Raw genomic sequence first — 16,492 nt, 5'->3', positions numbered from 1 at the left:
GCTTTATAGAAATTTTATGTTGCATTCGTAGTATTTTTATTATTTTTAATGGAAAAAACATCACCTATATTTGAGAGAGAAGGGCAAGCAATGGTGTAAAATGCCCTAAAACAAAGGGCATTGGCTCCATCTTTGGTCATTCATAATGGAGTGGAGAGGCATTACTGATATATAATGTGATACTAAGGGCCATATGTTGACACAACTAAAATTATTTTTTAAAAAAATGGAAACATAGAAAAAATCATAAAAACAGCCTTTGACTCGACCCGACATAATTACATGGCCGAAGCTGACAAAGCCGGGTAAGGAATCCACAAATAGTCTGCCACGTGTCCCTACAGGAATTAGACACGTGTATGGCAAGGATGTTCGGGCGTGATGTGGCACGCGGTTGGGAGAGAAACGGTCGGCTGGCCAATGTCGACTTACACCCACCTCTCAAATGAGTGAAAGAGGAAGTGTTTATGCTTTTTTTTTTTTTATTGATTTTCAATTTCAAACCTTTTTAGGGTGGCACTTGATGGTCATGTGGCCATCGGATGTGCAATCCGATGGCCAGAGGTGTGCCATAAATTTATAGGAATTTTTTCAAGAAAATTTTAACTTAGTGGTGATAATAAACTAGTGCGTTATCAGGATTAAACTGACTAACGAACTAGTGAAACGTCTGGTCCAGTTAAAATAGGTCCCACTACGGTCAATCTAATTTGGTAGATTTTTTTAGAAAAATTCACCACAGTCAATCTAATTTGGTTGGATTTTTTAGAAAAAAAGTTGTCTAATTTATTTGGCTAGTAAAGCATTAAAAAATGGCTGCCGGACTGGTCATAACCAATCAAAACACCGATTTTGAGCGATTTATGGCCAAACTTGGTTTTTATTCTGGACCACCCTGATCAAGCCACCGGTCGAACCCCGGACTATTAACTCTGCCGCTCAGTTTAGCATATATTGGCCAAAGGTAATTGTGGCCTCTTTGTACAAATCAATAAATAATCTCATTGCATGATTTTCAATCGGATTCTTTTTATAGCCCAATTCTATAAATTTGTTGGTTATATTAAAAAATATAAGTGACTTTAAAGATGAATACCTTTTGGGTACTTATTCATCTCCTAGGGAAATCAAAAGAGAGAAATTTATCGTTCTTAACAAAATGTAATCCGGTACCTAAACCACTTGGAAAAGTAGAGGTCAATTAGATCCTAGATTATGCATACATGTTTTCCAAAAAATAACACAAGAACTTTAAGAACTCAAGATCTATATTTTTATTATAAAATTGTTTATACATCAAAGATGTGCAAAATTTAAATCAAGAAAATTCCAGAGCTTAGCCTACAGGCAACAGTATCAAAGGTGGGTAACAGTATCTTTGATACAAGTAGGTCATAATTACTCCTTATCATTAGACGTGAAGTTAGGTAGTTACGTTTATTCCATTGACAAAGCTCAAAGTTCAAATTTTTTTTTTTTTAACTTCGTGATGTATTCAAACTATGAAATGTAACATTCAATGGTTATAAATAATTGTAACATCATTGTACAAAAGATAAATCATCTTATTATATACAATCCTCATAAATAAAGATAAATATTTTGCAAGCCACCTAACCTATGGAACAATATAGGCCAAAGATCCATATTGCATGATGGAAAGCGGTTCGAATAGCCAACGTGCATCGAACACGACCGACACAAACCGGCTGACAGTTTGGTTCATATTTATTTATTTATTTATTTTGAATGCTTAGATAAGTAAAACATGTATCGAAATTTTGGAATACATCAAACTCAAAAAGAAAAAAATTAGAACAACATGCAGTGTCAATTGTCAATCCGAGCCATGTGGCATACACTATTTCACAAGCAGAGTGACCCACATTATTTTTTCAAACATAAAAATCTGATTCTCTTGTTATATAATACTATAAAATTGAATTTCATGTTGGCTATTTACTGCCAAAGATAAAATATAGAATGAGATAAATCTTTAATACAAGGAGGTCACGATTATCGGTGGTCGTTAGGCATAAAATTAGACGGTGGGGTGTGCCATTGACAATCCTTGCATTATTCAAAATGAGAATATTATAATGATAAAAGAAATATCTAAATAATAATAGGGATTATCTATAAAGATACTATTTACTTTTGGTACAATGAGGTCATAATCATTTTTGCCCATTAGATTTCAAATTGGGTGGTTGTAAGAGTGTAATTGATTAGATACAAAGTTCAAAAAAAAATTCTTGGACTTTGTGACTCACCCCAAGCCATCGAATTTATCTAATGAGTGAGAATAGTTGTGACCTTGTACAAAAGGTAAATTATCTTTTTGTAAAATATTCCCTAATAATAATAATAATTATAATAATAATAATAATAATAATAATAATAATAATAATAATAATAATAATAATAATAAGAAAAAAAAAGAAGTAAAATTCCATTATGAGAAAGCCAGCACATATATAATTACCATTTAAAAATTGGCCAGTCTATATTCAATCTCGAAACATTATTTTTTCCAAGTACATAGAGGCTATAATTAGAAAACATTATATGGAAGTTAGTATATGGTTGAAGAGATTATATCCCCAAATTCAAAATCCTAAAATTAATTTTATGTGGGGTTTTTGGGAATAAATGGACATTCTACCCCCACATGAATAAGACATCTTTTGGCTATACTAGATATGGGTTGAATAAGACATCTTTTGGCTATACTAGATATGGGTTGACAATTGTGAGCTGTTGCTATAAAAGACTAATTTATATTCATTTATGTGTGAGCTGTTGCAATTAAAGTCTAATTTGTATTTATTTATGTGTGAGCTGTTGCAATAAAAGACTAATTTATATTTATTTATGTGTGAGCTGTTGCTATGAAAGACATTTATATTTATTTATGTGTGAGCTATTACCATAAAATAAAAGAAAAATAGAAGAGGGCCCCCAAATGGGGGTGGTAACAAAATGATGGAACGAGAAGACCAAGCATAGGGCCACAAAGCATTAGAATATGCATGAAATCACACACACAAATATATATATATATATATATATATATATATATATATATATATATATATATATATATATAGAAAAGCTTGGTTGAGTCCACTAACGCATAGGAAAAAATGAGTCCAATGGTCATTTGGGCCGATTTGAAGATCATGAATGTCCGGTAGTATTTTAATTTTAATTTTTTTTTTACAAATTCAAATCAATTAAAATTTTAGACGTGTGTACATCAAAAATAGGTGAATCTTTAAAAAATATCAAAAAAAATATTTTACATGAAATAAATTGACCAAAATACCCCCCAAAGATTTCGGAGGTATTTTGATCATTTTATTTTTACGAATTATGTTTTTTATGTTTTTTTTAGGTGCGGCTTGATGAGAAGAAGAACACACGCCTATAATTTCAAGTGATTTGGATTTGTAGAAAAAAAAATTAAAATTCAAACACTACCAAATATTCATGATCGTCAGATTGGCTCAGATTCACTCAGGGCATTGAGCTCATTTTTTCCTGTGAGCTGGTGGGCTCACCCAAGCTTTTAATGAGTCTAGTGGCTCATATCAGAAAAAAAAAAAAAAAAGAGAATTGTTTGTGACCGAGACCGAAAGAATATATGTGGGTAAAAAATGAATAAATAGTGTAAGTGCTCTTAAGAAAGACAACTGCATGTTAACTGCGACTTCCAAATAGCAAAATCAAGCTTTCTCATCATTAATAGTCCTTTGATTTCGTAAACAGTCACTTGATTTTGCACAGGTTTGACTTTTGGCTTTGCATAGGAGAATAATATCTTGGCAAGCCATGTGAAAACTTATACACATGTGCATGGAGCTTGCGCTCTCTTTTATTGTATAAACATAATAGTAGAAAAGAGGCAAGTCCACACCATGATGTTTATTACGGTTCTAATTTTGTCAATGAATTTTTTTTCATTATCAGAGCTTTTTTTTAATTATTTGAGGTCGGCTATATGAATCCTGATCTATCATTCTCCTCTAACCTTACCATTAAACTATTTGCACTTTATATCATTTTAAATAAAAACAAAAGATTTTAACCTTAAAGAAAAAATGTGTTTTTCTTTGCCATAATACTTATTAACCGCTACTCTCATAACCTTTCATTAGATCTTTATGGGGCTACAACCTAAACACTATAGCTCCCAAACAAAAATTGAATTTTGTAAATGCACCCATGTCATAAATTTAGAACATGTGATCTTAAAATTTTAAAGTCATAAATGAAAGTACCCAACAAAAAGAAAATAAATAAGAAAAGAAAACCTAGGTCACAACAACTTAATTTTCTATACTATTATTGTCATCTCTCTAATCTTTTTCCTTGACCCACTTGCAAGATGCTCCTAACATAAACTTGGGCTCATGACCTTGTTTCCCTGGAGGATATAATGGTGTCTTTATATATATTTGGAGGGGTATTATGGTCATTTTACTTACCAACCTTATAAAAATACAGTGATTGAAATGTTGTGTAATTCTATAATAGAATCTAATTAATGGGTCCCCTCTAAGAGACTAGTGGTTGCCAAAGGAAGATTTTGACATTTGAAAGGCCAAATTTTCAATGTATTATTTGCTTGAAATTTAAAATATTTGTGATGAGCTGCTGAGTCTTTTGTGGCAATTATGAGAGGTCAAAAGATTATATGGTCCAGCAGGAACATAGCCTCTCTTCACTCTCTTGCGTAAATCCACATCTAGGACTTCATATTTTGGAACTGTATCCTCCTGAACTTATTGGCCAAGTGGTGATGGCGAGCTCTAAATTGTGGTCAAATATGGTTTCAGCTAGAAATCTTTAATGGGAGGGTGGCTTGCTAAGAGAGTGCAGGCCTCATATTTTTGAAAAGGAATTGGAGTGTTAAAGAATTAGTGAGCAGAAATATTAGACGGGCAGTAGGCAAAGGCGATAAGATTAATTTATGGCATCACAAATGGGTAGGTAATTGTGCTTTTAAATTATCTTACCCTAAATTGTTTGAGAGGGCTCTAAATTAATCTGCGAAGGTATTAGATTTGCGGATATCGCAAGGGTGAAATTCTTATGGGATTGTATACAATGAGACTATTTACTTTAAGTACATGGAGGTCACAATTACTTACAACCCAAAAGTTCGAGAATTTCTTTTGAAATTTGAGCTTAGTCAACGAAATAAATTCAGCAACCCAATTTCACATCCTTTGGTCAATATCAATTGTGCCGCCATGTACCAAAGGTAAATGGTCTCATTATATATTTTCTCATTTCTTATTGGGACTTGGGGTGTGTTTACATTGGAATGCCAAACATAATTATTGATCAGTTGTTTGCACTACTGAATGATCTAAACTTGGTATAAATATCTTTGCATGGTGAAGATGAGGTGATTTGGGAATGTGAGCAAGATGGTATTTTATCAATCAAATATGTTTATAGACTGCTATACTATTATCGATATAAAGAAGGTCGAAGCTCACTCAATGTTGTTTGGAAGCTGCCTATTCCGCACAAAATTCAGGCTTTCTTGTTGATCCTTTTTTGAAATAAGACCTTTAGAGTAGATAATTTGAAAAAAGAAAGAAAGAAGAGGTATGATATTGGTTAATGTTTGCTTACTTTGTAAAAGGGATGAGGAGAATGGATGTCATATCTTTTTGCATCGTCGTATTTCTAGTGCTATATGGGGTTAGGCATTTGGTTTGATATTGCCTAATGAAAAAACCAATATTTTTGTTCATTTGGAACTCAGTGGTATTCCGAAAGGGGCCAAATTGTGTGGAAAATTTTCAAGGCATCCATATTATGGGAAATATAGAAATAAAGGAATAGAAGGACCTTCGAGGGTGTCACTCTTGTGCTAGAAGATATTAAGAGAAGAATTTTGGATAACTTATGGAGATGATTTTCGGTTACAAAGGAAGGCTTTGAAGTTTCAAAGGAGGATATATGGGTAAATCTAAGGCATGTTATGACATGTTTTTTGGCATATTTGATCACAAAGCAGATGACATCCACCTTTGGAGGGTTGTTTGAAACTGAATTTTGATGGGAGCTCTTTAGGGAACCCAGACCAAGGCTAGCTGTGATGGGGTTGTGAGGGATTAAGATGGTGAGGTTCTTCTTTCCTACGCGAGCCCTAGTGGTGTCCACACGGAAAACTATACTGAATTCTTTTCATTGTTGAATGGATTAAGGTTGCTAAGGGACAAATACCCAAATTTATGTTAATGTGTGGAGGGAGATTTATTGAATGTGATCAATTGGTGTACCAAGCAAAATAGATCTCCATGGATAATTTTGCCGATGTAGTTAGGGGTTATGGACGTATGTGAGAACTTGATGGTTTCGTTCCAACGTGTCTATCAAGAAGCTAATTCCGTAGTCGATGGCTTGGCCAAGTTGGGTGTGAACCTTAAAGTGCTTTGAGTCTCTGATGTTTTGATTAATGTATAATTCCTTTGTATTCCATCATTTTATTAATAGTAACATAACATTGTCAAAAAAAAAAAAATATATATATATATATATATATATATATATATATGCACTATAAGAAAATAATGGTATAAAATTAAACGGAGACCACTCAACTTCTAAACAGGTAGATTAAAGTGTTTAGATTTAAAATCATTTGTTTTGTTTTTTGTTTTATATCGAAAATGGTCATATGGTGTTTCTAGGGTGGATCCCAAATTTTTTGATCTAAAAAAAACTTCCAAAGTAGTTATTTTGGTTGAGGGAGTAAATGTACAGTGTGCATTATTAGTGAGCATGATCGGTACAGGTTCAAAAAAGTTGCAAGTGGCATTTGAATTTGTTAACCGTGAAGATTTTCCTTATCCTTATTATAACTCTATGAGACCACAGTAAGGGAGTCATAAGATATAGCTCCTGGTCTACATCTCTCTCTCTTTACACCCACATAAATAGTCTTACTGTCCATGCAATAATCCTCAAGAAAAAACCATAGGATAGGGTGGCAATGGACCCATGATCTGACCAATAACCCGGATCCAACCCAAATAGTGTTATTATTTAAATAATATTTAATATATAATATTTAAATAAATATAATTATATATTTATAGTTATATTTTTTAACATATTCTTTAAAGGGTGAAGTTTGTATAGAGCTGAGACTCTAAAAAATTCAAATTAAAACCCACCTTCAAATAGTGTCAATAAATATAGTTTCAATATTAAAAATCTTCATGATAGCCTTAAATTATATTTTCATCTTTAATTATAAAATTTAAAGCTTTAAAAATAGAGAATAAATTGAGTAGATCTATAAATACTTGAAAATATTAAAAATTGACGGCACAAAAATGCTTTACACTATTTCTAAAACTTGAAATCCGTTTTTTTTATCATGTCCATGCATCTTGATGTCGAGATGATCAACTTGAGAATATTTTGGCACAAAATCAACCTCTTTTAGTGAAAATTTTTGAAGTGGGTTCTAATTTGATTGTTTTGACCCTGGTTCTATATAAACTTTTCCCTTACTTAAATATATATAAGTCGAATTTTTATATTTTTGTGTTGGGTCCAATCGGGCCGGCCGGACCGTCCATGTCCATGCTCTTATTAACGGACACGGAGATGATGAGTTGCTCCAGTGACAAACAAGATCGGCCTTACAAGTTGGGACAAAGTCTCATCTACGTTGATGAGAACCGGCGATGCATGGACAAATATGTGTGTGCCTTACACTACACTCGGTAGGAGTAACATTGAATGTTGACAAGTACAGTTCAAGATAGGACTCCGCAAACTTGTGCCTTGACTGCTCTTGTCTAAAATAAAAATGGAGTTTAGTAGAAAATCAATTAAAACTAATGTTTAGCCAATCAAACCATCCGGTTTTGAGAGTCATATAGGTTAAACAAAAACGTACATATTATTATAACAAATATTATATTTTAAATTAACCATCCTTATTTTTCTTTACCTTTTTTAAAATTCAATTCAATTAATTAGATATCTAATTGAACCAATTTTAACTAGACTAAACCCACGTATACTCAATCTTGATAACCCTGGTACAAACAGGTCGATGGCATGTGCGTGTCCCTTATACCATATTGAGCACGAGTATTTGATTTTTTTCCTTAAAGAAAAGGTTTCTATACTTCCTCTGCAACATAGAAGTTCTTTTCTTCCCTTGCCATCCAACCATCCAATTTTAATCAAGAGAACCACTCACCATTTGATCTTAGATCCGACATCTCAAAGTATTTTATTTTTAGTTTTTTTTATACAAATTGTATAAATATGAAATTTAGTACATGACATCTTTTCATTGGGGCACACCTATCAAAAGTATTAAAAATAATTTTTTGATAAAATATAATGATCAAAATACCTCTTAAAATTTTCAAAGGTATTTTGATCATTTTATTTCATTGAAAATATTTTATTTTATTTTTTTCACTAGTGCGAGTTTAATAGAAGAATGGACGTCTATCAAAATAATTTATAGAAAACAATTAAAAATAAAATAGTGTAGACACGTGACAATGTGATTGGTGCAATCATAAAGGAAAGTATATAAGTTTAATGCTGTAAGGAAAGCATAAAAAGCTTGCCCTTTCCATAATCCTTCCCAAGTACCATAATATGAATGAGAGAGAGAACACTAATAAGTGGTCAGATACTATTTGGAGTCTTTTTTAGTTTGGTAGGAAAAACAAAGAAATTCGGTGCTTCCCGATTCAAATGAACAATTCATAATTTAAAAAAAACTTTAATATTAATAAAGTATATATATTTATATTTAAAAATATATAAAAATTTAAAAATATAAAATTCAATATAAAAAAAAAAAAAAAATTCTACGCTTCGGCCAAAAGGGCCAGAGCTTCAGCCGAAGAGGCCAAATCATACCGAAGTGGGCCATAGCACATAATTGCCTTTTTAAAAGACAATTTTGTGCTTTGGCTGAAGAGGTTGAATCAGACCAAAGTGGACCGAAGCGGCCTAAAACAAGCCAACGTGGATGCATTGGAGATTCGCTTCGCTTTGTTCTAGACCGAAAATCCGAAAATTTCAGCCCCTTCAGCTGAAGGGGAGCGAATCCAACATCATTGGCACTGATAGTATCTGGTACATGATCTCAGGAAGATAAGAATGAGAGTAAAAAGTTTCCAAAAATATAAAGTAACAACCTTATTAATTACACTAGTAGACAAGTAAACTTTGAGAGAGAAAACTTGGTTGCTATTGGCAATTGTAATAAACATGAAGTACAAAATATTCTTCTAACAAACAAGCAGAAAAACTCAGAACTCACATTAAATTATGAATAACTAATCAATTCTAACAAAGAACACAGGGTAAAATTACAGTGAACTGAGAAAAAAAGTCATGGTAGCTTAATGGTTTTCATGTCCTTAGTGCCTTGATCCAGTCAATCTCTAGCTTGAAATCTCCAGATCCGGAAACTGATCCAGGAGGCCCACCTTCTGCATTCACAGAGAGAGACATACCTAAGATACGTGATGGATTCATCTCCAACCTTACGTCTACTACGTTTCCTCGCCATGTTGGCATATAGCTAGTAAGAGGAATCTGCAAATTCGTAAAAATTGAGGATCAAGAAATTATTGTTCTATGAGCATTATGATGTGAGGAAAAACCTCAGTAGGGGGAGTGGATTGGTACAAAATTAATATCTTAATATTCTTTTCAGAATTACACTCATCAATAATTTTTTCAAATAAGAGTAAAAATAAGGTAGATGGGAAGCACCAAAAACATAGGTATACATTTACCCCCAAAAAATAATAGGTGTACAGTAAAGAACAATTAATAGCAACAATTGATGAAATGTTAGTCAGACCATAATTGCAAGACAAATCTTTGGTGCCCTGAGTAGTAAGTTCATGAGAATCAGGTATGATTTACCCAAATGAAACAATTTTTTTTTTTTATACTGTTAACATTGTGTTAATGAAAGGTAGATACAAAAACGGCCTCAAAGCGCTTACAATAAAGAACGCCATTGATACATTCCTCTTCACCCGTTAATGTAGTGACATTAGTGATGGATCACTTAAATGAAACAAATTCAAGCAGAACTTTCATTTAAATGCAGCTAAGGTCGGTCGAGTTATTTTGGAAAGACAGATGCGGAAAATCATGGACATAGGTGGACATCAAAGAACAATTAACAGCAACAAATAATGAAGTATTAATGAGACCGTAAATTGCAATATAATCTTGGGTGTCTGGACAAAGTCATGAGAATCAAATGTACTTTCAGCTAAATTTGAGAATCAAGAAAAACTGTTGGTTCAAGGGCATTGAGATCATCTTGGTAATTTTGGAAAGAATGGGGATTTGGCCTCTCGGCTTAAGCTAAGGTACTCCACCAAAGTACAGTTCAAGGTTTTAATCCAAGCTTACAAAAATGTAAAAGGTAAAGCCCTCTAATACAAAAATGGCTAAAATTTAGATAATAGCGTGTAGGACAAACATCTAATCTCGCCATTACTAACAGAATATATTACAAAAAGTTTCCTAATTTCAATTGGAAACGAATAAATAGTACAGCCTTCTAATACAAAAAATGGAAAATGTTGAGATCAATGGGCAGGTAAGACATCTAGTACCACCACTAATAAAAGAATACATTCCAAAGAGTTCGCACATTTTTATTGCAAAATGGCATCAAACAAATTTACAGATTTCAACGACATGAGAGCAAATAGCAATCAAAATCAAAATAGCAATAAAAAATGGAAAATGTTGAGATCAATGGGCAGGAAAGACATCTAGTACCACCACTAATAAAAGAATACATTCCAAAGAGTTTGCACATTTTCATTGCAAAATGGTATCAAACAAATTTACAGATTTCAGCGATATGAGAAAAATAGTAATCAAAACACTCGAAAAAAGGCTGATTTTTTAAAAGATACAGTTTATATTTTAAGGAAATCTGAGTTTGAACTTAAGACCTACCAGATCACAACAATAAGTGCCTTACTATTGAGCTATGGGCTTGAAAGAGTTGAGCTTGTGAACATGGAAACTTACCTTTGCAATATACCAATTATCTTTGGGCAGTCTCACAAATGCCTGCCATGTGTTGTCTTCCTGTTGACCAGGGGCATTTACCCAATTTTCTGTGTATATCTACAACAATGAAAGACAACAGATTAGTGTTCGCAAAATCGAACCGGAACAGTGAACTGGACATGGGCCCAAAAGCGGTTTAACCGGCCTAACCAGTAAACCGGCCGATTCAACCGTTCTAACAGGGCAAATCCCGGGCAGTCAAAAAAGTGTTGAAACAAAGAAAAGAGATACAAAAAAAAATCTACTAAAATATGAAAAACATATAAAGAATGATTAAAATAAAACACGTTCAAATGAAGTTGAAAATTAATGAAAAAATAGATTTTAACGAGTCGATTTGTGCCTAGGGGTATTTTTAAATTTTCTAAAAAGATGGAAAAATATAAAAGTGAGTATTAATGACCAAAACAATTATTAGTCTTTACCATAATGTAAATAATATTGAACAATGCATTACAAACCAAATTCCTAATTTTTGGGAATTTATATTTTTTTTTAAATTATTTTTCTAAATACCAGTTGATCACCAAAACCGCCCAAAACCGGAACTAGCCACTGACCAGTTCTGATCTAACCGGGCAATTAGCGGCTAGATCACCCGGTTTTTCCAAAAGTGCAACAGATAGAGGTTTGGTTTTGATATTTTGGAGCAAAAATACCTATCTGTCTATATATCTGTGATTCTATATATGCATGAATATGTGTAAGTTCAAAGAGAGAGAGAGAGAGAGAGAGAGAGAGGAGGATCGTGTTCCAAGGTTCAATCTAACTTTCAAACTTACAGTAGAAATATAATATCGCCCATCTCCCTTAAGCTTCATGGCTATCGTATCGTATGCTTCCAAGTCAATGAAGCCATCAAACTGCAGCAACAAATAAATATATAAGAAATAGTACAAGAAATAAAACCACCGATGTTCAGCGTGTATGCATAAAGGGTTCATTTGTATTGTGCTAGAATTTGATGTTAATCATACAAGGTCAGTCCCTTGAAAAATATGGCCTAGAGTGTCTTGTCCATTGCTGGGATTTCATGGTTCCTATACCAATTTAGTCTGTGCATATGGTTATGCAAGTGGAAAGGTACACAATCCTAGCAGTTCCGTGCATGACACGGCAAGAGGAAGAGACAGACCCTCTTCCCTGCTCCCCCCAAACCCCCCTTCCCCGCATGGGGCCTTTTTCCTTTCTTACTTATCTATAGGATGAAGAAGAAGCCATTTGCTGCAGATGATCAGTCAGTACACTCCCCCCAACCCCCCCTCCCTGCATGGGGCCTTTTTCCTTTCTTACTTATCTATAGGATGAAGAAGAAGCCATTTGCTGCAGATGATCAGTCACTGCAAATCCATTGGCTCCACTCAAGAAAAACAAAACAGATTGTTCCCCAAAAGTAACCAAAGCACGAAGAAGTAAATATGATGACAAATTAAAAAATGAGGACTATACGTTTCACCTTCTTAGATCGCATTCCACAGAAACCACTTCGATTCATTCTCCATTTCGAACCATCAGATACATCAGATGAAAGGTGGCCAGAAAATATCCCTTCAAACAAAAGGGATAAAAAAACAATTGTGAACGTTGAAAGAAGGGTAAAAAAATTATGGAAACACACAACACATTAATGATATCAAGAGAGCATACAAATGTGAATTAGTTTTGCATTGGCCACAGGTCAAAGGAACCAGGAACTAAGGAATAACATGACTTGGGGACTATGCACCTTACAGGGAAACTGCAAGGGGTAACATGCAAAAGTTGTACATCAGAGTCCTTTAACCAGTGCAAGAATATTTCTATACAATAACGAAAAATCATCTATTCTTAGTAGAATAGCAAGCATCTAGAAGTCAGGAGATACCAAAGCATACCTTATACCATATCAGAATCACAGTGAATACTCCAACAAAGTGGGTTTCTTACCAGATCTCAACAATTTTCACACCAGAATGTATATAAAGCCAAATGCTATGTTTCTAGTACATGGTAGATGTTGGTTTAAGTGCTAGGCCGTATAAAAATTTTGATGTCACAAAATTCCACTAAGAACCATCATAAACTAATAGTCGGATCGTCCTTATCATAATAAGTTTCCTAGAGTAAATGTGGGAAAGTCTGACCCTAAATAAGAATGTTAGTTAAAGTTCCATGGGAAGCATCAAGTATCAGATCCAACGGTCACTTGAACAGACACCAGTTTATTGGCTCTGTCTTTTTTTTCTTTTTTTCTTATTTTTTGGGCAATTCAGTGAGGAAGACAGGCCCCTGCCCGTTTTTTCAATAGATTAGGGAGTTACATTTTGAATGTGTTAATTGGGGGTGTTGCGGTAGGAATGGATACCCCGTTGTTGTAACTGGGTGTGGGGATGCTACCACCACGACCCCAGCCCCTTTCCTTAAAAAGTGGTAAGTCAATTGGCTCTGTCTTTTCAAAACAGTGTTTGTAAATATATAAGAAGTATTACAAAATTGATCCTCGCCTACATCGGTGTGTAGCAGGTTTTTTCTCAATTATTTTGACGCCACCACTACCATTGTGATGCCTTTACTTTCATTATACTCCCATGTTTTATAACTCGTTCTATTTAAATTTTGATAGGTAATTGCTTAGTGACCCTAAAACATATTCGTAATGTCCTCTCTTTTTCTGATAATTGATTAATTTTATTTCTTTTTGCAATTGTGTGTACAAAATGGAGATAATTGTACAATAGTTACAAAAAAGTAGGCTCGAGCGGACACAGTCCTAGGTGGCTATTTTTGTGATAAGATATCATTCCTCCAAACTCGTCTTCATGCAATTGGATTAGCCACTGATCTCGCCAAATGTGAACAAAACTATATCTCGGTTTCTACATAGTTCAAAGATCCCATAAAATATGTTGGCTAATCTCCAAGTAGCTTCTTTTTTGCCCCAGGAAATGACATTTCACAAATTCCCTCCCCCCACCACTGTTGTCCATTGCAGTATAGAGAGTCCCTTTTGTTGCCCCCATATGCAAGATGATGTAACCCCTTACTTCTTAGAACTGGTAGAAACTAAGTTGAAGACCTAATTTTCTTTTCTTGTGTTGTGTTCAACTTGTTGGGGAGAAAGTTTCAAAGGGTAGCAATGATTCATAAACAAACAAGGATCCTAGTGAAGCTCAAAACCATAAATGGTGTATATAGTACAACTTACCATTGTGTCCCGTTCCAACATTTTCTATTTCCAAGGAGGCTGAAGATAAACCTGATAATGAATTCATAGTAAAAACAAAGCCATCTCAAAATGGAGAGCACAGAAGTAAAGCAAAAGAATGAAAAAGAAAATTTCCAAAATTTTCATTCCATGTTGCCGTAATTGGGTATTATAAATCCTTCACTTTAAGCATCTTGTTAAGGAAAAGCAATGATATATTGCTAAACTTCTAGGTACAATAGAAGTCTTAAGGCCATGATTCCTTGAATAAGGAACCAACAGGAGTATAACTCATAATAGTTTTGGGATTCTTGATCTATATGCTTAGAAAATAGTGGTGTCAGTATATTAAGGATTCAAACCATACCACCATATTCAGAATCAGAATAAAGATGCCACCTTTTCAGCTCATCTATTGAATTGAACCTGAACACATATTTCTCACTCGGTGGCATCAGATCCTCCACGTTCCAAGAAAGTGCTACAATCCAAAAATAAGAATGGAGACCATATGAGCACACTCTACAGCCTTTGTATACAAAACACTTAACAAAAAATACCAGATACTGGTATTTCAAATTAAATGCAGTAACATGGTTCTAATTTTATGCTACATGCACGGATATAAGAAATATGTATCAGTAAGTACTCTCAGTTCTGTGAGATATAACAGGAAGTACAAAAATAGGACTATTTAGGCATAAAAAACCATAATTCATATCCAAAGCTAACATTTGAAGTCTGATCTTCTTCAAGTTAAGGGTGTCTTTGCAACAGAAATAAACCCAATTCTGCAATTTTAAATAGTTGGTATTGTTTATATCATAGGAAATATAAAATTAAAATATGGGAGTGCTTAAATTTAGACATTACATGTCATAACTTTATCTAGCTCTAAACCACACTTCGAAGTATTGTCTGTTCTCAACTATGAACAGAGTAGCCTAATATATAAACCCATTTACTCAAATTTACAGGCCATGTTTGTTATCTTGTGTGGAGAATAGATATCTCCATGACCATCCTCAAAAACTGAGCTTTCTTTAAGAAAATTAACAGAACGAGATCAATAACCAATCAATTCATGCAATTTTAAATGCCGGGTATTGCTGAAAGCAGACAACAAGGGCAAAAACTTGAACTCTTTAATATGCAATTTTAACGTGTGGGTATGGATTAAAATGCAATAAGGGTAGCTTATAGAAGAATAAAAATCGTTTTAATACCTTTTTTTGTAGCAGAGATTGAAGCCTCCCACAAACCTCGAAGTCTAGACATTGGCTGTTACCCTTCTAAAATCTCTCTCTCTCTCTCTCTCTCTAAAACTGGGTATTTTCGCAAGAGAGAGAAAACACTACCGAAAAACACACCTCAGATTTGTGAATGGCGCAATATACCCCTATCGCCTTTATGAATTATCGGTTGTGTTCTTGCTGTATTAAAATTCGGTGGACATCTCTAAAATAACATTTTTGCTCTATTTATCTACCCCAAAAAAAAGTATTTTTTGCTCTATTTGAGTAATGAAAAGGAATGTCACGAGTATGTAACTGGTTGGGCCTTCATGGTTTTAGGCTTTGGACGGTCCGGATTTGATCTCGACATATTGGTCTCTAAATGAAAGGCCTGGATATGGACTGTCATTTCCTAGCTAGTTATTTTATAAAATAGAATATGGTTCATGCATACTCGTTATCACTAATAATCAATGAAATTAATCATGATACGAGTTATTTGTTGTTTGGTAGTTAAACATATAAGGACATCTTTTTTAAAATGCAATTTTACGATACTCGGCATAACTTTATCTAATCCGGTGCTATTAGTCTAGCAGGGAGTAAATGAAAAGAGCTCTGTCTATCTAAAAAATTACTAAAAAATATTGTACGTAGCATAGTATAGTGGATTTATTCCTAAAAGCCTTATCATTTAGCAATCCCTTGGCGGTGGCAACTATGGTGTTATCAACAATACTTGTAGTGAGGTTGTTTAGATACCACCACCAGTTAAAATTTTCAAACTTAATTTTGATGGAAATTCATATAGCAATGCAAGGTCAGCTGGCTATAGTGGACTCATCATAAATAATTTGGGTCGCATTATATTTTTTTACTCGGGTCCTTGTGGTATCATAACAGCAAACGAGGCGGAAGCACAAGGTTTATTAGAATGTTTGAAATTGCTATGCAC

The 16,492-nt window shown here is 33.8% G+C and overlaps 1 protein-coding gene across 3 annotated transcripts; it reads right to left on the bottom strand.

The window, feature by feature from the left end:
• Positions 1–9,233: 9,233 nt before the first annotated feature.
• Positions 9,234–15,668, bottom strand: LOC18425194 (NADH:ubiquinone oxidoreductase intermediate-associated protein 30). Of its 3 annotated transcripts, none has more exons than XM_006829760.4 (7): positions 15,529–15,668; positions 14,670–14,783; positions 14,303–14,353; positions 12,575–12,666; positions 11,901–11,981; positions 11,077–11,175; positions 9,234–9,606 (listed from the first exon to the last, which is right to left on the bottom strand). In XM_006829760.4, the coding sequence occupies exons 1-7, from the start codon at positions 15,578–15,580 to the stop codon at positions 9,421–9,423; spliced, it is 675 nt and encodes a 224-aa protein (XP_006829823.1). In that variant the 5' UTR covers positions 15,581–15,668; the 3' UTR covers positions 9,234–9,420. The 3 variants fall into 3 exon arrangements, with proteins under 3 accessions (XP_006829823.1, XP_020517561.1, XP_088724286.1); XM_020661902.2 differs by having other exon boundaries at positions 9,234–9,500; XM_088868160.1 differs by lacking the exons at positions 14,303–14,353; positions 14,670–14,783.
• Between the last annotated feature and the right edge of the window lie 824 nt (positions 15,669–16,492).

Source organism: Amborella trichopoda, chromosome 1, assembly GCF_054954075.1.
Source record: "Amborella trichopoda isolate Santa Cruz 75 chromosome 1, AtrichopodaSantaCruz75HAP2 v2.0, whole genome shotgun sequence".
Taxonomy (NCBI): Eukaryota; Viridiplantae; Streptophyta; class Magnoliopsida; order Amborellales; family Amborellaceae; genus Amborella; species Amborella trichopoda.
The sequence above is the reverse complement of the archived record's forward strand: the minus strand, read 5'-3'. Positions and strand labels throughout refer to the sequence as shown.

Bases quoted from the DNA above. Each gene is read 5' to 3' on its own strand.
- LOC18425194 (XM_006829760.4), bottom strand. From the start codon at position 15,580: ATGTCTAGACTTCGAGGTTTGTGGGAGGCTTCAATCTCTGCTACAAAA. The intron at 14,784-15,528 runs GTATTAAAACGA...TTTGGATTGTAG, and splicing joins AATCTCTGCTACAAAAAAAG to CACTTTCTTGGAACGTGGAG. The intron at 11,176-11,900 runs GTAAGTTTGAAA...TCATTGTTGTAG, and splicing joins GGCGATATTATATTTCTACT to ATATACACAGAAAATTGGGT.